Below are 20,827 nucleotides of genomic sequence, written 5' to 3' on the forward strand. Positions count from 1 at the left end.
AAACATTATGTTGTCATCGACTGCACGCCATGACATCATGAACAGCGCAGCAACATGAAGAACCTCAAGTCACTCCCTTTAAGATTCCCCAGGAGTGAGGGTGTGTCACTCCCTTTAGATTCCCCAGGAGTGAGGGTGTGTCCCTCCCTTTAGATTCCCCAGGAGTGAGGGTGTGTCCCTCCCTTTAGATTCCCCGGGAGTGAGGGTGTGTCCCTCCCTTTAAGATCCCCCAGGAGTGAGGGTGTGTCACTCCCTTTAAGATCCCCCAGGAGTGAGGGTGTGTCACTCCGTTTTGATTCCCCGGGAGTGAGAGTGTGTCACTCCATTTAGATTCCCCAGGAGTGAGAGTGTGTCACTCCATTTAGATTCCCCAGGAGTGAGGGTGTGTCACTTACCTTGGTTCCAGCTGTTGTGCTCTGCAGGTCAGATGTGTAGAGTGCAGAGCAGTTTGGACTGCAGAACACCAAGCTGGATCCTGGTCTGGACTGACCCTCCTGTAACACACACACACACACACACACACACACACACACACACACACATGCACACACAGTGACTTCCTGTCTTCCATCTTTGAAGTTTTACTCTCTGTGTCAAAAAGTGGTGTCCAACCTGTTTGAGCTCCTTGACAATGCGGACTCCGTTTCCCAGCAGCACCTTGCAGCAGCTGCAGCACTGAGGCCTGGCAGCAGCAGCAGCAGCAGCAGCAGGAGGTGGAGGTCTCTGCTGTCTGCTGCCTGTTGAACCCTGCCGACACATCAAACTGTTGCTTACATGATGTTCAGAACAGTGACTTTTATAAAACAAACACAAAACACAATGTTGTACACAGAGTGTGTGTTTGTGTGTGTATGTGTGTTAACTGCGTCATATGTAGATGACACTATTCATTCATCTATGTATTTATCTTTGATCTTTAACTCAGAAAACAAAGTGAAGAGGTGTGATGTGTTTCAGTGTCCAGCAGAGGGCAGCAGACCCCTGCCAATGCTGAACACAAAAACACCGTTGACGATTTTCATGGTTGACATAGCGATGACGATAAAAACCTGATACTTTGCAGTATTATCTCCCACCTGTGTGAGCGGCACTCGGACTCCAGCCAGCAGCGCCAGAGAGCTACGCTCGGGGCCGGCGGGTCGAATCAGCTGGTAGTCGATGGGGACGGGGACCCGCAGCAGCTCCGCCACCGCCGCCATCACACCTGCAGCATTCTGTGGACACAGTGATGTCATCAGATGGGAAGGGCCACTGGTGACTCAACAAACAGAGAGGGAGCGAGAGAGGTTTACCTGAGCGGCAACAGGGTTCAGGGTTATCGCTATGGTAACCAGGTCTGTGTTAGAGCAGGAGGGAGGACCCTGGTGGTTGGGCTCCGACTTCACTTCCTGTTTCACTGCAGAGCCTGGACACACACACACACACACACACACACACACACACACACACACACACACACACACACACACACACACACACACACACAGGAAACAGGTGAGAAAATAATTATTTAAATGTTTTAATCTTCCTCTCGTCACAAATACAACGAAAAACAGCTCTGTTCACACTGAACCACCAACTACTGCAGTAACATGTAGAGTACTACTGCAGTAACACTTACAGTACTACTGCGGTAACACGTAGAGTACTACTGCGGTAACACGTAGAGTACTACTGCGGTAACATGTAGAGTACTACTGCGGTAACACGTAGAGTACTACTGCGGTAACACTTAGAGTACTACTGCGGTAACACGTAGAGTACTACTGCGGTAACACGTAGAGTACTACTGCGGTAACACGTAGAGTACTACTGCGGTAACACGTAGAGTACTACTGCGGTAACACGTAGAGTACTACTGCGGTAACACGTAGAGTACTACTGCGGTAACACGTAGAGTACTACTGCGGTAACACGTAGAGTACTACTGCGGTAACACGTAGAGTACTACTGCGGTAACACGTAGAGTACTACTGCGGTAACACGTAGAGTACTACTGCGGTAACACGTAGAGTACTACTGCGGTAACACGTAGAGTACTACTGCGGTAACACGTAGAGTACTACTGCGGTAACACGTAGAGTACTACTGCGGTAACACGTAGAGTACTACTGCGGTAACACGTAGAGTACTACTGCGGTAACACGTAGAGTACTACTGCGGTAACACGTAGAGTACTACTGCGGTAACACGTAGAGTACTACTGCGGTAACACGTAGAGTACTACTGCAGTAACATGTAGAGTACTTCTGCAGTAACATGTAGAGTACTACTGCGGTAACAGGTAGAGTACTACTGCGGTAACACGTAGAGTACTACTGCAGTAACATGTAGAGTACTTCTGCAGTAACATGTAGAGTACTACTGCGGTAACAGGTAGAGTACTACTGCAGTAACATGTAGAGTACTTCTGCAGTAACATGTAGAGTACTACTGCGGTAACACTTAGAGTACTACTGCGGTAACACGTAGAGTACTACTGCAGTAACAGGTAGAGTACTACTGCAGTAACACTTAGAGTACTACTGCGGTAACACGTAGAGTACTACTGCAGTAACATGTAGAGTACTACTGCAGTAACACGTAGAGTACTACTGCAGTAACACTTAGAGTACTACTGCGGTAACAGGTAGAGTACTACTGCAGTAACACTTAGAGTACTACTGCGGTAACATGTAGAGTACTACTGCGGTAACATGCAGAGTACTACTGCAGTATTTAAGTATAATATATAAATACTTGTTTAAGAACTCCATCTTTCTGATGTTACTGTGTGATAGCTATCACACGGAGCAGGAAACACTTTGCTGATTACTGACCTTTGCCCCAGGCACAGGGCATCATGGGTATTGTAGGTGACGAGCAGGGAGAGGGTGGCTCCAGTTTGATGAAGGACAGGTCGGGGTACCTGCTGACCTCCATGTCTGCCACGCTCTCCGGAGAGGAGGACGGGATGAAACCATCCGGGCTGTCACGACCACACGTGTCCTGGACCCTGAGGAGGAAAAGGCATGAAGAAGAAAGACGAGCAGGGAAACAGATGAAGAAGAGGAAAGAGAAGAAGAAGAAACAGAAGAAGACCAAGAAGTAGTGACTGATACTGAATATAAAATCATCTTTTCAGAATGTCCCCCACAACTTTTAATCAGGAACATGTCTCAACACGGCTGATCTCAACAACACATGTAAACATCTAACGTCTATACTCTGTGTCTCCCCTAACTGGCCTCAATGTCCTCAAACGAGACGATAAATAAGTCTCAAGGTCCTCAAACGAGACGATAAATAAGTCTCAATGTTCTCAAACGAGACGATAAATAAGTTTCAAGGTCCTCAAACGAGACGATAAATAAGTTTCAAGGTCCTGGTCCTCAAACGAGACGATAAATAAGTTTCAAGGTCCTCAAACGAGACGATAAATAAGTCTCAATGTCCTCAAACGAGTACTTCCTAATGAACAGCGTCTTAGCTTGTTACTGTCAGTAAGATTGTTTACGTGTTATGATATAAAACTACAAATATTATCAATCATAAATAAACAACTTTCAACCATAAAATGTGGTTGAAGAAAAGGTTTTGGAACTTGTCCAGTTTGGTGTCGTGCCATCTTGTTTTTACATGGATTAGTGTATTATGCTTTTGCTTCCACTAGATGGCACTAGAAGTCCATGAACGAGAGCGACAAGTCTCAGTTGGGCTGAATGAAGTATAAGGAGCAGGGAACCCAGAAAGTGACGTCCTCATATGAGGACACAGGGTCCCAGGAGTGTCAAGCACAGGAGCTGGGTAAACCTTCTTAGTTACATTCCACCTCGGTCAGTGGGCGGTGTTTACCTGATCTCTTCCTGATTGTTGTGGGGTGGCGTTGGCAGGGAGGCGGGGACGTCAACAGTTTTGGAGGTGTGGTTCAGAGTCAGAAGCCCCTCCCCCTTCTGTTTCACACCTTTCACTGAGAGAAAAAAACAAAACACATTTCCATTCAAAGATCAGCTGCAGCACTCGCTCTTCTGTCTCCATGATTCACTACGAGGTCAATTCTTGAGTTATGGCCAAAAAAATATTAGGTGAACATAACATAGGTCACAGTGACCTTTGACCACAAAATTCTAATTAATTAATTTTTAAGTCCAAGTGGATGTTTGTGCCGAATTTAAAGAAATTCACTTGAGGCGTTCTTGAGATATCACGTTCACAAGGATGGGATGGAGACACGTACGGACATACAGATGTAGGAATGTACAGACGTACAACCTGAAAACATGATGCCCATTCTCTCTACTGGAGAACAGATGATGTCTCTTGGTCTAAATTATCAGTGAGTTCATTGGAACTAAGAGGTGAGCAGACGACCCGAAGCTGTCACACACCTGTGGTCACGTGGCTGCCGTGTTTCAAGTATTGGATTAAAAGAGCTGTACTGAAAATGCAAAAATCACTAAAACGTCTTTAACTGCACATTAAAGATTTTATGCTGGCTTGAGGAGGTTTTATCTTTGTTGAAAAAGAGTTGATGTGATGAATGGGACGTGGAAACAACTTATCTGAACAAGTTCTGACATGCGAACATTAAACTCACTTGACTGATCAGCTGTTTCTGCTGTCAGCGTCTTCTCAGATATTCCCATAATGTGGGAAAACATGGCTGGTAATACAACAACAGGTGTGTGTGGACTGCTGAGGAGACTGAAGGCGACTTGTTTTGTCTCCTGATTGGACTTCTTCTACTCTGATTATTGGCAGATTACAGCTGCGTGTGGAGCAAAGCCTGTGACGCCAACTTCGGACCCAACGACACTCCATGAAGCCGAGTTTATTTACTTCAAACCAGTTTATGGAAATGCGTCTAATTTACATTTAATTTTGTCACATTTAAAAAGTTTGCTCAAAGTATCCGACTGAGAGATCTTTGACTCTAAGTCAAGGGTTCATTAATATTCCCTTTATGTACAAAAATAAATTCTTTCCTTTCAAACGTTACTGCCCTCATACCTCCATGTATCCTCTATGATGTCACAGATACAGCCATTAGAGGGCACCAGAGGGCGGAGTCAAAAGTTACACACAACAACAAACAAGGCGATGGTGAAAGAGGTTGTGATACTGTACCTTTAAAAGGAGTTGGCGTTGTAGACAGCGCTGCTTTGTGAGGTCATTAAATTCATCCTGACATGTGGGCGGAGAACTCTTCTCACTATATTACTGATTCGTTCTGTTCTGCCATTATTTAAATGTCTTCATTGACTCCTATAGTTGTATCTTGCTTGAACTACGCTACGCTGCCTCCACGCTCTCCGGTGGTTCTGCTCCGTTTCGTCTGTATCCAAAAGATCTCGGAAGGCGTGTACAAATATGGAGGAAATGAACGCAGAGTACGGACAGAAGGCTCCGTCTGTGTCTGTATCAAACATGAGCATGAATGAGCACTATCACAGTATCCATGAGCCTTTCAGACAAAGCAGTGGGTCTAAATAGCACCACTCACCGTCCTGTTCCGTGATGTCCTTCCTCGCCAGCTCCTCCGTTGTGGCGAAGCCGTTGACCAGTTTCTGCCTGGCGACAGGCGGGGGGGTGGGGGGCAGGGAGGCCGGAGGTGTGGGGGGGTTGCTGAGGTTATTCTGCTGTAAGAGCGCAGATGGGAAATGATGTAAAAATAAAGACTGAGTGAAACAGACAGTTTAATGTTTGTGTAGCTGTGGTTGGTGTCACAACAGCTGTACTGGGGCTGCAGTAGTACCTTGTATATGAGCTGGGAGTAGTAGTCAGTGACTCCGTCCAGGCAGGCGTTACCGAAGGAGCCCGTCAGTCTGGAGTCTCTGCCCAGAGAGGAGCTGCCGTACGGGGGGAACAGACTCAGATCCACCCCAAGAACTGGCTCCATGAGAGGCAGCACCGACAGCTGGGGGCAGTAATCAATAGTCAGTACACATAACCAGCTGTCAGTAACGGCTGTGAAGAGCAGGAAACACTGAATTAAAAGTCTCAAAGGAAGTCCGTGTTTGACTGACAGAGAATGAATCAGAAACTGTTCACAGCTGCAGCGACTCTGGTCTTCAGATACCCTTCTGATACCAAATCCACTGTGTCACATTTGTCACTACGACCATGCCCACTGTGAGCCAGACCTGGTGTATAACTGCCTTCACAACACTCTGAGTAAGACATACACCCACTCTCCTTGTTAATGTCAAGATTAGAAAAAATAAAATTCTTTCTGAGAAGAGCTCCTGATGGTTTCTTTCAGTTATCATGGAGATTATTAAATAACCATTCCTCCATAATAAGAATCAAATCTCTGTCCCATTTAATAAATATATAATCTGGTCTGTAAGTGTGCTGGTGTCTCTCCATTAAATAATTTTCTCCTTATTCATTTTTTTATCTACTTATAGCTTATTGTTGTTTTTGCTTTATTCCTTTTTTACCCTTGTGATTTTTCTTCCTTTCACATCTTCTTGAGTTGTGATGCCACAGTTACAGTGAAAAACAATGGGAAACAGGAAATAAACATGTTTGGTAAAAACCATTTTACTGTGAACAACAAAGGGTCTACCTGTCTGAGGTGTGTCATCAGCGGGTCAGAGGGGGAGGTGGAGGAGGAGTGGAGCGTCTTCTCCTCCTCCTCTTTCTTCCTCCTCTTGTTTTTGGAGGGAGCTCTGTCTTTCTCCGGCCGAGCCAGTCTTTTACAGCGCTGCGCCTTCTTCCTGCCGGACGAGTCCAGCACATCTGGACCTGGACTGTCCATCGTCACCTGGAGGAGGAGGACACAGGTTGCCATGGTAACATTTCTGCTCAGATGTCACAGTTAAAGCCACTTCATTCATAATGAACCCCTCCTCACCATGTTGCCATGGGAGCCAGGCCTGTCCTCCTCCTCAGACCGGATGCTCTCATTGGACAGCTGGCGGCGGGCAGCAGGTGGGGTCTGAGCAGTGGGCGGGGCCTGGCCGGTGGGTGATGGCGTGGTTGCTGGGGAGGTCTTGTCCTTCAGCAGATGTCTGAGCAGCTCCTTGCCCCCATCTCCCCCGTGGACAGGAGAGGGGGAGGAGAATCCCTCACCCCCGCCCTCCTCCATCTTCACCACACCTCCTCCACATGCTCCTCCCTCCTCACGCTCCTCCTGCAGGGAGACAGGGACACATTAAACACCGGAGCAGTGTAACACAATACTATGACACATATTATCATAACTAATTGGCATTGTTACAGTAACCTCAAAGTAAGGTCACAGTAACATCAGAGTGAGGTCACAGTAACATCACAGTAAGGTCACAGTAACCTCAAAGTAAGGTCACAGTAACGTCACAGTAAGGTCACAGTAACCTCAAAGTAAGGTCACAGTAACCTCAAAGTAAGGTCACAGTAACGTCACAGTAACATCAGAGTGAGGTCACAGTAACATCAGAGTGAGGTCACAGAAACATCAGAGTGAGGTCACAGAAACATCAGAGTGAGGTCACAGAAACATCAGAGTAGGGTCACAGTAACATCAGAGAGAGGTCACAGTAACATCAGAGTAAGGTCACAGTAACATCACAGTAACGTCACAGTAAGGTCACAGAAACATCAGAGTGAGGTCACAGTCACATCAGAGTGAGGTCACAGTAACATCAGAGTGAGGTCACAGTAACATCACAGTAAGGTCACAGTAACCTCAAAGTAAGGTCACAGTAACGTCACAGTAACATCAGAGTGAGGTCACAGTAACATCAGAGTGAGGTCACAGAAACATCAGAGTGAGGTCACAGAAACATCAGAGTAGGGTCACAGTAACATCAGAGAGAGGTCACAGTAACATCAGAGTAAGGTCACAGTAACATCACAGTAACGTCACAGTAAGGTCACAGAAACATCAGAGTGAGGTCACAGTAAGGTCACAGTAACATCAGAGTGAGGTCATAGTAACATCAGAGTGAGGTCACCGTAACATCACAGTAAGGTCACAGTAACATCAGAGTGAGGTCACAGTAACATCACAGCAACATCAGAGTAATGTCACAGTAAGGTCACAGTAACATCACAGTAAGGTCACAGAAACATCAGAGTGAGGTCACAGTAACATCAGAGTGAGGTCACAGTAACATCACAGTAAGGTCACAGTAACATCAGAGTGAGGTCACAGTAAGGTCACAGTAACATCAGAGTGAGGTCATAGTAACATCAGAGTAAGGTCACAGTAGCATCACAGTAACGTCACAGAAACATCAGAGTGAGGTCACAGTAAGGTCACAGTAACATCAGAGTGAGGTCATAGTAACATCAGAGTGAGGTCACAGTAACATCACAGTAAGGTCACAGAAACATCAGAGTGAGGTCACAGTAACATCAGAGTGAGGTCACAGTAACATCACAGTAAGGTCACAGTAACATCAGAGTGAGGTCACAGTAAGGTCACAGTAACATCAGAGTGAGGTCATAGTAACATCAGAGTAAGGTCACAGTAACATCACAGTAACGTCACAGAAACATCAGAGTGAGGTCACAGTAAGGTCACAGTAACATCAGAGTGAGGTCATAGTAACATCAGAGTGAGGTCACAGTAACATCACAGTAAGGTCACAGTAACATCAGAGTGAGGTCACAGTAAGGTCACAGTAACATCAGAGTAAGGTCATAGTAACATCAGAGTGAGGTCACAGTAAAATCACAGTAACATCACAGTAAGGTCACAGTAACCTCAAAGTAAGGTCACAGTAACATCACAGTAAGGTCACAGTAACATCAGAGCGAGGTCACAGTAACATCAGAGTAAGGTCACAGTAACATCAGAGTGAGGTCACAGTAAGGTCACAGTAACCTCAAAGTAAGGTCACAGTAACATCACAGTAAGGTCACAGTAACATCAGAGTGAGGTCACAGTAACATCAGCGTAATGTCACAGTAACATCAGAGTGAGGTCACAGTAAGGTCACAGAAACATCAGAGTGAGGTCACAGTAACATCAGAGTGACATCAGAGTGAGGTCACAGTAAGGTCACAGAAACATCAGAGTGAGGTCACAGTAACAGAGTGAGGTCACAGTAACATCAGAGTAAGGTAACAGTAACATCAGAGTGAGGTCACAGTAACATCAGCGTGAGGTCACAGTAACATCAGAGTGAGGTCACAGTAACATCAGCGTGAGGTCACAGTAAGGTCAGAGTGAGGTCACAGTAACATCAGAGTGAGGTCACAGTAACATCACAGTAAGGTCACAGTAAGGTCACAGTAACATCAGAGTAATGTCACAGTAACATCACAGTAAGGTCACAGTAACATCAGAGTAATGTCACAGTAACATCAGAGTAAGGTCACAGTAACATCAGAGTAAGGTCACAGTAAGGTCACAGTAACATCACATTAACTGACCTTGACCTCCAGATGACCTCTCTGACACTCCATGCCCAGGGCGGAGCCTCTCTGTTGGGCAGCAGAAATGACGGACAGCTGTTTTTCCAGCTCTGATGACGGAGCCAGTCCGGAGAGGGAAGAGCTTAGAGAGAAGCACATATCTGATTGATCCATGTTGCCTCGAGTGGGCGTGGAGCAGGAAGTGTCTGACACAGCCGGAGTGGGTGGGGCTGTGATGTCATCAGAGTGTGAGGACAGTGGCGTCCTGGCTCCTCCTCCACCTGCGGGGTCATCTCCTTCCCTCTTCCTGCTCCTTTTCTTCTTTGGTTTGTCGTCAGGGATGATGTCAGAGTAGAGCTGGATGAGGGAGGAAGGGCCGCCGGAAGAGGAGCAGGAGAAAGATGGGGAGGAAGAGGAGGAGTCTTGTCCAAATCGATGTGCCTGACCTCCAGCATGGGAGGGTGTCATTCCTGACGCTCCGATCCCAGCAGACCGTACCTGTACCTGTCCCGGGGCCGCGGGCACAGTGGGGCCCGACAGCCTTGGCCTGGTCTGGAGGTTGGAGGGAGCCACATCCACAGGCAAGGCCCTGCCTCGCTCTGCTGCGGCCCCGGGCAGCAGACCTGAAGCTGGGTGAGCTCCAGGGTGAAGGGGTCCTCCTACGAAGCCCTGGTGATGGCCTGCCTGCTGGGGGAATGGTGCTGCTGCCTGGCCCTGATGATGTGGGGGAGGTCTGGAGGCTGGGGGGGACTGGAGGAAGTCCTGGGGCAGCTCAGAACTGAAGAAGGGCATCTGGGAGAGACTATCCTCTCCATGGGCAGGTGCTGACCCCGCAGGACCTCCAGGTCCAGGAGTTTGTCCGGCTCGAGCCCCTGATGGAGCTCCAGATGAGGCCATGGCTGCTACTCCAGCTCCAGGACCCATGGAGGCTCCCAGGAGGCCATGCTGCTCCAGTTCCAGCCTCTGCTGCAGGGCACGATGACGCTCCACCTGAGAGGAGAAGAGCAGCTGCGTGTTTTGGGGCTGCAACCATTAGTCAAGTCATCCATCAGTCAGGAAATTCATCAGCAACTATTCTGATGATCGAATAATCGTTTGTCATTTTTTATCAGATCCTAGTTTCATGCTTTTTAATTGTTTTCATTGTCAGACATGATGACAAAGGGAACAGATTTTTGGACTGTGGTTCAGACAAAACAGGCGGAACCATTTTTTCAATGACTGGAGAGAATAACGGGCAAAAACAATGTGTTTGTGTTTCTACTTCTTGTTGTGAGTGATGATAGTGCGAAGCTTCACCTCATGCATGAGCTGAACTCTCTGCCTCTCCTGCTGCTCTCTCAGCCTCTCCCTCCTCTCCCTCTCCTGGAAACCCTCGCTGAACGGGTTGTTGTCGTCAAACTTCACCTGCAGGTTGCGGAGATAGAAGTCAGAGCTTCACTCTTTCTGCATTCAATAACCTCTGTGGTAACTCTTAAAGACAAGGACATGGCCGTCAAGCAGAATCGTCAAAAACTGGATCAGATGTTTGGTTTTGACTCGTCTCACATGCCTGAACCACAATCACACTTACATAAGCTCTATCATTATTCTCACTATGTTCTTCCTTGGCGGAGCTTCTGGAGCTGAGACCATCAGTTGATTAATTAATCAGGTTTTATGATCACTGTTGACTGACGGCCATGCAGGCTGCAGTATTAAAGCTGCTCTGTGTTTATTTCCTTAAGAATGAAAACGTAGTGAATAAACAGCTCTGCAGCAACTGGAGGTGTTGCAGTGGATTAGAAATCCATCAGAGTCAGAAGCTATAAATGTTGTGGTTGATTCCAGGGGTGTTACCTGAGGTGGGGCGGCCGCTGCGTCCGCTGCTGCCCCAGTGGGCCCTGTGCTGGGGCCCTGGGGGCCCGCAGTGAAGCCCGCTGTCGGAGCAACGAGGCCGGGCACCATGGGAGGAGGGGTGTGGGTGTGCAGGGCAGCCCGAGGAGCGTTAGGTAGGGACGGAGGCATCTGAGGGGGCAGATGAAGTGCCATCCTCTGCCCCATCACCCCTGCTGGGGCCTCGCTCCCTGGGGTCCAACCAAGGGGGGCGTTTGGGATACGGGCCGGGGTGGGGCCGCCCGGGTGGGACTGCATTGACACCATGGGTTGAGGGAGGAGGGGCGCTCCTGCAGCTGCTCTCTGCTGCTGCTGCTTGGTCCTGTAGTCCTCGATCAGCTCGGCATGATCCTTCTGCTGCTTCCGGATCTGAACACACCACAGCACCACAGTGACGCGTCAGCTGCAGAGTGACTTGACATCGTACACACTCACTTATAAACCAACAGTGAATGTATCTGTCACAAACATCACCATGAACTTACAAACTGCGCTTTATTTCACACACCCTCCTGCTGACACTAACACTCACTCAGACCTCCTACAGCTGGAGGCAAGAGACATGCAAGACTTTTTAATTCAAGACCAATTTTACAAAAACAAAAACTGAAGAAAAACTAGAATTACTGTCTCTGACAGTCTCCATCCATGTCTGTGATAACACGGATTGAATATATGCTGTTGACTATTTAAATACTAAATTATAAAATGAACTACAGTTTTAATAAGTTAAATAAAGTAGCTGCCGTCATATAATACAGTTAAATGACGTAATAAAGTAAGATAAATAAAGAACTGTTGTGGAACCTCTGATGCTTTTATTTTGAAGCAACTGGCTCGCCTCGGGCAGGAAGTGATGATGTTTTTACTGTGAACTCAAAGCTTCCTGTTTGACAGTTAGCTGTTAGCAGTTAGCAGACAATGAAACTGTTACAGTAGCACCTTTAAACATGAGGATTTATTCACTGTGAGCTGGAAACAATTTAACAGCTCCGGTCTGTATTTCAATAATATCTAACAGTCACACTGGTGCTCCATGGTCGCAAAATGCAACTCAACAGTCACAGGCTGCAGCGCTGCAGAAACAAAAACACGCCTGGATGGGTGAGGGAGTGTGTTTGTTTTTGTGTGTGTCTGTGAGAGGCAAAACCAAACATAGAAACATGTCTAATGTGGATGTGACACTTTATACTCCACACTCAGGATATGGTCATTTTAAATATCCCACGTGGAACACGCTGAGTTAGCGTATAATCGATACATCGCCCACCCCTAGTCTGGAGGTGGTAGATGTGAAGGGAGGCCCCAGGTGTGTCAGTGTACCTGCTCCAGCTGTTTCTGGACTGCTCCCTGCTGCTCCGTGATGTTGCGGAGCTGGGCGGCGTCCTCCTCGGCGAGCGCTCGGCCGGCCTTCTTAGCCGTTCTCTGTTTGGCCGACAGAGATTTCTTGGTCTTGCGGTGAGCAGCGATCTGGTCCTCCAGGAGGCGCTGCTGCATCTGCAGGAGCTGCTGCGTCTCCCCCAACCACTCCTCGTACTGACGCCGCTGGGACTCATCTGCAGGACACAGGACAGCTTTTACACACAAACAGTGAGTGAGACACAGTGAAGCAGGAGACATCTCATGTCCAACACTCAGACTTTAGAAACAACATCCCAGCGAGCACCAACCAGGATTTCAACGTTGAATTTGAGTTGAACCCGGTGAAACTCGGTGTGAACGTCTACGACCCCTTTCTTTTACTAGCTGACGTGGTTACAGCATCAACGTGTCACATAAACACATCTGTTTAATTATTCTGGTAATTTGCTGAGTTGTGTGGTAAAAGTGAGACGATACTGATTAGTGCGTGAAGGTATTTCTCCAAAGTGATATTGCACTGGGAGGTGCAGACTATTTACTGGAGTTTACCAGCCTGTCGCTCATGCTGCATCTGAAGATAATTACAAGCACGGCCGTTGTCGACTTTCAATATCCGACAGTCCACCACCAACAATTTCATCACATCTCACCAACTGAAATGAAACATAGAACTGGTCTCAGTTTCTATTATCAAGATCTATTTTTAGCTCGCCATCGTCTCATTTTCGTCATGGAAACAAAGTTGTCATAGTTTTCATCAATGAAATAAACACTGAATGATGACAGATGTATTTGCAAACTGTGGAGGATGAGTGAAATATGGTCTAAACGTGAACGTTCGATCAACGCCTTCAGACAGTCGTGAAAAAACTTTCACTAATGAACCTTTTCTGAACGTCTTTCCACCAGTGACCAAAGACGTATTTTAAACTCCTTTCAACAGAAAATGTTTGCTGAGTATTTTGAATATTCAAAGAAAGAGATATTTTGTGTTGAAAAACCACATGAGGTAAATAATAAGCCAAAGCACAGTATTTATATGTCTTTAATATTAATGTTCTGTCCACAGACAAACTTAAAACTACATATTTACTGTGACTATATGTTTTTCTTCATTTGTTCTGGTCAGTATTTATGTAACATCTGAATCACATCACTTCTGATCTCATATCTGTTCTCACTAAGTCTAGTTTTCCATCATCACATCCTTCAACATGATCTGACCTGACAGTGTGATGTTTGCAGGATTTTATTTTAAAACTAGAATTAGCGCCTCGCTGTTGTACGCCTCCACCAAACAGTGAGGTAACACTTTACATTCCTGTCTGTCCAGACTCATATGTATCCATAACAGTTGACAATGTTTCAACTGTTGCTGCAAAGAAGCTCCAAGTTCTAAAACATGGATGCTTCACACACAGAAGATCTATACAATCAGCACAGGTTCAAGATTAGAGTCACCAATTCAGTATCTGACCAAATGTCTCCCCTTCTGTTCCTGAGATATGACGTTAAAACATGATGATGTCACAGTCAAGCTGACCTTCATTATTTTATCCTGTTAGACATTTGTGTCAAGTTTGGTCAGAATTAGTGAATGAATTCTTGAGTTATGGACAGAAACATATTTTGTGAGGTCACACTGACCTTTGACCTTTGACCACCACATTCTAATCAGTTTATTCTTGAGTCCAAGTGGATGTTTGTGCCAAATTTGAGGAAATTATCTAAAGGCTTTCTTAAGATATCACGCTCACGAGAACGAGACAGATGCGAGGTCACACTGATCTTTGACCTCCAAAATCATTTCAGTTCATTGTTGAGTCCAAGTGGGCGTTTGTGTAAAATTTGAGGACATTCCCTCAAGGCATTCTTGAGATATCGCGTTCATGAGAAAAGTATGGACGAATGGATGGACATACGGACAACATGATGCCTCTGGCCACAGCTGCCGCTGGCATGGAGACATACTGAGAAACATGTAGTGAGTGGATGAGTTTTTGTTGTTAGGATTATTCTCTGGTACTCACTGACGAAGCCTGGGCCAAAGCTGGGGGGGCTGGGTCGCACCAACTGGGGGTTCAACTTTGCGTCCTGACAGGAAGAGAAGACACTTTCTGTTTGAAGGCAAACTCAGTGAATACATTCCGACACAATGACGTGGATAAAGTGACGCAATACAGTTTAGCATTAACTATCACATTAACCAACATTTACTGTCACAAAGACACATGATGTCATGGTTCTACATACTTGTCCCGCCAGGTGTGGAGGCTGAGGGGTCCCCTCTGGACCTGGGACCACAGGAGCCACAGGAGCCTGCTGGAACCTAGTGCGCGCACACACACACACACGCACACACACACACGCACACACACACACACACACACACACACACACACACACACACACACACACACACACACACACACCGAGAAAAAGAAAAGATGTCTGTCAGTCTTAAATAATGAGTTGTTTGTCATCTTCTCTGGTCTGTGAGTTTTATTTAGTGTATAATCACCTGGAAATCAGAACGGTTGTGCTTCCGTTACCTCAGAATGAGCCGGTTATATCTACACAGGGAGCAGGTTCTCGTTGAGATCGCCATGTTTCTACAGTAGCCCAGAACGGACAAACCAAACCAAATGTTTTGGCGACACCCACTGTAGTTGTCCTACATGCTGGGCACACGGTAGAAGTTTCAGTTCTGCAACCTCATCGCTAGATGCCACTTAAAGCAAAGGAATCACCAGAGGTCCCATGACACGGTATTATCACGCTATGTAAGTCACAATACAATATTACTGCAGTTTTGAAGGTTCTGCAATATGCTGAGTATTGTGATAACACACTGTGATTTATTACATTTTAAAGGAAAACTAATCAGATAAAAGTTCTCAGTCCATCATTTCTCTTCACTTATTTTTTTGGCAGCACACTGTGCCTGGTCGACCGAAAAGTAATTGATTCTATAACTTATTAGGCTCCCAAAATTTTTATTTTTTGCAACATTACTAATTTACAGACTTCAAAAACACGATACGACAAAATGTGATGGATACTTGCCATCCGTTTATCTAAACAGTAATGCCACACAAAATATTGTGATCTCACGCTGTATCGACTTTCCCCTGCCCCTACTAAATCCAACACACTGAACCTTTAAAGCAGCATTCAAACACACACACACACACACTCTGACATACATGATGTCAAGTCCTCTGCTCCATCAAATTGATTCTATCGATAAATCTCCATTAAACCTTCAAGTTTACAATCTGAGCGGCGAGTTGACTGTAGTCTGACCTGGCCTGATAACGGACTGACCGTTAGTGTTGGGTACCGTTCACATCTAAACCGGTCCTGACGGTTTTGTTGCTCCTTCGTCACTCAAATAATACAGAAAAGAAAACCGACCACGATCCTGAAACTATGGCAGCAGATCTGCACTGCAGTGGTAGCTGTGGCTCACCGGGAAGCTGACAGAGTTGTCATGGAGATTCATGTTGGCCCCGACAAGTTGGGCCTTCTTGTCTTAACTTGGCGGGCTCACCCAGATGCACTCTCAGCTACCAACATTTGGCACCGACGGATTTAACATGAATCAGTACTCGGTCGTACCAACCTAATTCAGTCAGTGCCCTTAAAAGTAATGAGTTTGGTACCAAACCCTACCGACTGTGGGCCAACAAAGGACGACCGTGGACCATCAATGGACCGACCGTGGACCAACAATGGACCGACCACGGGCCAAAGGACCGACTGTGGGCCAAGAGAGGTCGTACCTGTTGATGACCATGGGGTTGAGTCCCAGGCTGCCCTGGGTCATGACCTTGTTGATGCCCTTTAGAGCCACCATCTTGGCCTTCATGATGGGATCAGAGATGGAGTCAAAGTCTGCTGAACACACACAAAAACACAGAGTGACCTTCTGTGCTTGCACACAATGTTCCATAACAACAATCTCAAAAGCAACAAGCAGGTGAACAGGAGCACTGTGTAAATGTCTTACCTATGTTGGGTAACACAGTGTCTGTCGTGGACCTTTGTCTGATCAGGGCCTGCATCTGTTTCTGCTGCTGCTGCTCCTGGCGCTCCTGGTCTAGGAGGTCCTGCAGGAGGAGCGGCTGCTCCTCCAGGAGGAGAGGCCTGTGATGGTTCTGGTCCTGGTCCTGGTCCTGGTTCTTTGGGAACACAGCCTGGCTCTGGGTCTGGGGGTTGAGGAGGAGACGAGGCTGGGGGGGTTGCAGGGACAGTGGGTGAGGTGGGGCAGGGGCTCCCTGGGGAGTCAGACTGGGGTGGGGAGACACAGGGACGCCTTGAGGGTGGGGGGTGAAGAGAGCCGAGGGGGAGGGTCCAAATGGTCTCTGCTGCTGCTGGAAGACCAACTGTTGACCTGGAGACGAGAAGGAGTTAATGTTAGCTGTTCATCAGATCAATACATACAGATAAGATTGTCACACCGTGGTCAGGGTGAATACCAAATTCATTCTCTCTGATTCCAGGCTTCACAAAATCTATCAAGAAGAAATACCAATCAATAATATATCAATAAAATCTATCAAGTAAAAAAAAAGATCAATAATCTATCAATAAAATTCCATCAATTGGAAATACTGATCAATAATCTATCCATAAAATCTAATCTATAATATGTCTAAAGTTCATATTTGTGATATTTGTTTACCTCCAGTCATGGGGGGATGAGCTCTGGGAGCCATGCCTGATGACGGAGCCTGTTCCTGGGTCTGGAGAGCCGGCAAGGCCCCTGAACCAGAACCAGAGTCCTCCCCCTTCTGGAGGGAGGCAGGGACTGAGGGCTGGCTAGAGCCTGCTGCCTCAGCTCCTGGAGCTCCTGGAGGTCTGGGGGGTCTGCTGGTGGTGACAACCCCAGACTGTGGAGCAGGGTTCTGGGTTGTAGAAGGGACTTCACTGGCTTCTGTCTTGACGCTGTCCTGCACTTCCTGTTTGCACTGGCTGTAGCTATCTGTCTTTCTGGACCCACTGGCTCCGTCCCTCCTCTCTCCCCTGTCCTTCTCCACCGCAGGCTCCCCCAGGTCCAGCTCCTCGTTGAACATGTCCTTCTTGTCTTCCAGATTGAGCTCAGGGTCAGCGTAGGCGATCAGGTCGAACTTCCCCGACAGCAGGAGGTCGTCGAGGTGGAGGTCGTTAGGACCCAGATCCAGGTCCTCTTTACCTGAAAAGCCAGCAGGAATTTTCTGGTAAAATCTAAATAATTTATTAAAACAAATACTGCATTATATTGTCAAAAGGATCTCATCAGAACCATAAAGCCAGCACATATTTTTATCTGAGCCGGTCCCTGTTGGACAGAACAAACGACTTGATGATTTATTATTCTGTCCATGAATCGATATGTGAATTGTACTCGTACCGTCTTCAGGGTCGAGGTTCAGGTTGAGGTCAACCAGATCTTTCACCTCCACATCCTCCAGGTCCTTCACGGCTGAGTCCTCTCCCTCCAGGTGCTCCTCCATCCCATCAGCCCCCGGGAGTGTTGCGTCACCGCTCTGAGTCAGTGCTGCTGCTGCGTGGCCGAGGTGCTGCTGCTGGTTCAGCTGGTCCAGCATCGTCTGCTGGCCCAGTGGCGTCTGAGCGGGCCTGGTCGCAGGCGCCTGGGGGTCTCTGGGCTGCAGCAGCGGGGCCTCGGGGTCAGGGGCGGCAGGCACAGAGAAGGACAGCCTCAGGCGGTTTTCCGGGGTGCGGTGTCGAAGCTCGATGTAAGGCTGTCCCATGATGCTGTGCTGCTGGAGGGGGAGGGAGCGTGGAAGGAAGGGCTGGGGGACACCTGGAGGGGGAGGATAGTATTAAATAAATTACACAAAGTTTTTTTTAAAGAATATTTTAAAGGGCTTTTTGCCTTTGATCAGATGGACAGTGCTGGTATGGGGATAACTGAAGAAATCACGATTTCACATCAGATTTGGAGTACAGGTACGAAATAAAATGTGATACGATAAAACTACGATATGACCAATGTGTGAAATACGACAAAAATAAAGAACATTCATGTAAACGATATCACATCACTGAAAGACCCCGTTACTGTACAAGAGGTGTGTTATCCATGTCAACCCACTGTTTTTATCTTTAGATCAAATCCAGTAGACGCCACATGAAAGAGGCATGAAGGCTTCAGAAAAGTACATGCTCCAAGAATGCAGGGGAACGTGAGGTTCCTGGTAAGGGTGTAACGATCCATTGAATTTATTGTTTCAATGATCAATGATCCATCTAATACCATCGACACAAAGTGAAAACATAGATCCATGTCATCATCTTAAGGTTACGCTTTCTTTTGAAAGTCTGTGTCAGCGTCAACCAGCAGGCGACGAGATGACGAGGAGCCGAGATAAGATGCAGAGGATAACGTTATTGACTCTTCAGGACTTTAAGACACAAGTTTGTCTCCAGGACTTTAAGACACAAGTTTGTCTTCAGGACTTTGAGACACAAGTTTGTCTCCAGGACTTTAAGACACAAGTTTGTTTTCAGGACTTTAAGACACAAGTTTGTTTTCAGGACTTAAAGACACAAGTTTGTCTTCAGGACTTTAAGACACAAGTTTGTCTCCAGGACTTTAAGACACAAGTTTGTCTTCGGGACTTAAAGACAGAAGTTTGTCTTCAGGACTTGAAGACAGAAGTTTGTCCTCTGGACTTAAAGACAGAAGTTTGTCTTCAGGACTTGAAGACAGAAGTTTGTCCTCTGGACATTAAGACAGAAGTTTGTCTTCAGGACTTTAAGACACAAGTTTGTCTTCAGGACTTTAAGACAGAAGTTTGTCTTTGGGACTTAAAGACAGAAGTTTGTCCTCTGGACTTAAAGACAGAAGTTTGTCTTTAGGACTTTAAGACTTTAAGAATTTGTTAGGGCTGGCTCAGGCTTGCCTTGGACCAGCCCCTAGTTAGGCTGATATAGGCCTAGTCTGCCAGGCCGAGCTTTATGAATAAACTGAACTGAACTGGGTTGGTGTCACTCATGCTGTACATGTGGGTGGTGTTTGTAGCTGTCTGACCCGGCATCATGTGTGGGGGAGCGCCTGGAACTGTGAGGGGTCGGATGCCTGTGAACTCCCCAGGCATTGGCCTCCTCATCTGGACGGGGACACCTTCCACCAAAGTCAGTCCAGAACCAGGCACAGATCCCTGGGGAGGACGCAAGAAGGAGTCCTGGAAACCCGTTGGAGCTCCTGGAGGAACACCAAACCTGTAGGAGCAAGGAGAGGAGGAGAGGAGATGTGAGTAAAGCAGAAAACTTCATCAGATCAGGTCAGGAGCAGGTGTTTGTCGCTCATCTCACCTCAGCAACGGTCCTCGAACGCCCAGCTCTCTGGGGAGGCTCTGCCTGGGGAAAGGAGGCTCACTGGAGGTGAAGCCCCTCTGCTGCTCCCCTGGGAAACCTCCAGGGAACCTGGGGGCTGGGGCCCCCACTGCCCCACTAGGCCTCGTGCCAGGGTAAGGGGGTGGGGGACGTCCAAACGGGTCTGTTGGAGAAGCAGTGGAGGAGTCCACCTGAGACCAGTGTCGTGGTGTGGCAGGACCAGGGGAGGGTGCAGGTGGAGCAGCAGAGGGTCCAGAGGCTGCTTCCTGCAGACCTTTCTCCTGCCGTAGAGCACTCTTTTGCTGCTGCTGCCTCAGAATGAGCTGCCGGAGCCGCTGACGCTGCGCAGGAGCAGACAGAACACAGCAGAACTCAGTACGCAGAACAAACCAAGTGAGTGAACTCCTCCTGCCTGGAGAACACCTGCCTTACCTGTCTCAGCTTCTCCTCTGAGTCACCAATCTGAGGCAGCATGCTCATTGGTCCGTCTAAAGAAGCCTGGGCCAGTGCTGCCATTTCATTGGTTGTCGTCTTGTCCGTTTGTAAGGGGCCTAATGTAACATGGCCCTGCTCGATGGTGTCGTTACCAGGAGTCTGACCTGCCAGAAAGTTGCTGTCCTCTGACATCCCAGGGTGCTTTGGGGTCTGGCTGCTGGAGGTTCTGGGAAATGACTCTGTTGACTGCTGTTGTTGTTGTCTTCCTGGAGACTGCTGCAACTGAAAGGAGAAAAATTAATCAGAGGAGAAGAAAATCTGCTGTAAGCAGCAGTAGTAGTAGTAGCAACAGTATCAGCAGTAGCAGTAGTAGCAACAGTAGCAGCAGTAGCAGTAGTAGTAGCAGCAGTAGCAGTAGCAGCAGTAGCAGTAGCAGCAGTAGTAGTCGTAGTAGCAGCAGTAGCAGTAGTAGCAGTAGTAGCAG

The 20,827-nt window shown here is 47.3% G+C and overlaps 1 protein-coding gene across 10 annotated transcripts in view; it reads right to left on the reverse strand.

The window, feature by feature from the left end:
• Positions 1-20,827, reverse strand: part of LOC126387536 (histone-lysine N-methyltransferase 2C-like) — a 62,871-nt gene that overhangs the window by 13,183 nt on the left and 28,861 nt on the right. For 7 of the 10 annotated variants that reach the window (XM_050040050.1, XM_050040049.1, XM_050040046.1 and 4 more), the window contains 23 exons: positions 20,341-20,625; positions 19,888-20,249; positions 19,604-19,794; positions 17,960-18,373; positions 17,252-17,761; positions 16,577-16,960; positions 16,350-16,464; positions 14,818-14,893; positions 14,595-14,658; positions 12,526-12,758; positions 11,167-11,571; positions 10,627-10,734; positions 9,346-10,317; positions 6,839-7,117; positions 6,551-6,748; positions 5,735-5,896; positions 5,483-5,618; positions 3,835-3,949; positions 2,820-2,995; positions 1,293-1,405; positions 1,077-1,214; positions 613-747; positions 396-494 (listed from right to left, as the gene is read on the reverse strand). In XM_050040050.1, coding sequence (XP_049896007.1) covers positions 396-494; positions 613-747; positions 1,077-1,214; positions 1,293-1,405; positions 2,820-2,995; positions 3,835-3,949; positions 5,483-5,618; positions 5,735-5,896; positions 6,551-6,748; positions 6,839-7,117; positions 9,346-10,317; positions 10,627-10,734; positions 11,167-11,571; positions 12,526-12,758; positions 14,595-14,658; positions 14,818-14,893; positions 16,350-16,464; positions 16,577-16,960; positions 17,252-17,761; positions 17,960-18,373; positions 19,604-19,794; positions 19,888-20,249; positions 20,341-20,625 — 5,670 coding nt within the window. The remainder of the gene's footprint in view (positions 1-395; positions 495-612; positions 748-1,076; positions 1,215-1,292; positions 1,406-2,819; positions 2,996-3,834; positions 3,950-5,482; positions 5,619-5,734; positions 5,897-6,550; positions 6,749-6,838; positions 7,118-9,345; positions 10,318-10,626; positions 10,735-11,166; positions 11,572-12,525; positions 12,759-14,594; positions 14,659-14,817; positions 14,894-16,349; positions 16,465-16,576; positions 16,961-17,251; positions 17,762-17,959; positions 18,374-19,603; positions 19,795-19,887; positions 20,250-20,340; positions 20,626-20,827) is intronic. The other 3 variants (XM_050040052.1, XM_050040053.1, XM_050040044.1) reach the window with 1 other exon arrangement.

This window comes from Epinephelus moara, unplaced genomic scaffold (assembly GCF_006386435.1).
Source record: "Epinephelus moara isolate mb unplaced genomic scaffold, YSFRI_EMoa_1.0 scaffold698, whole genome shotgun sequence".
Taxonomy (NCBI): Eukaryota; Metazoa; Chordata; class Actinopteri; order Perciformes; family Serranidae; genus Epinephelus; species Epinephelus moara.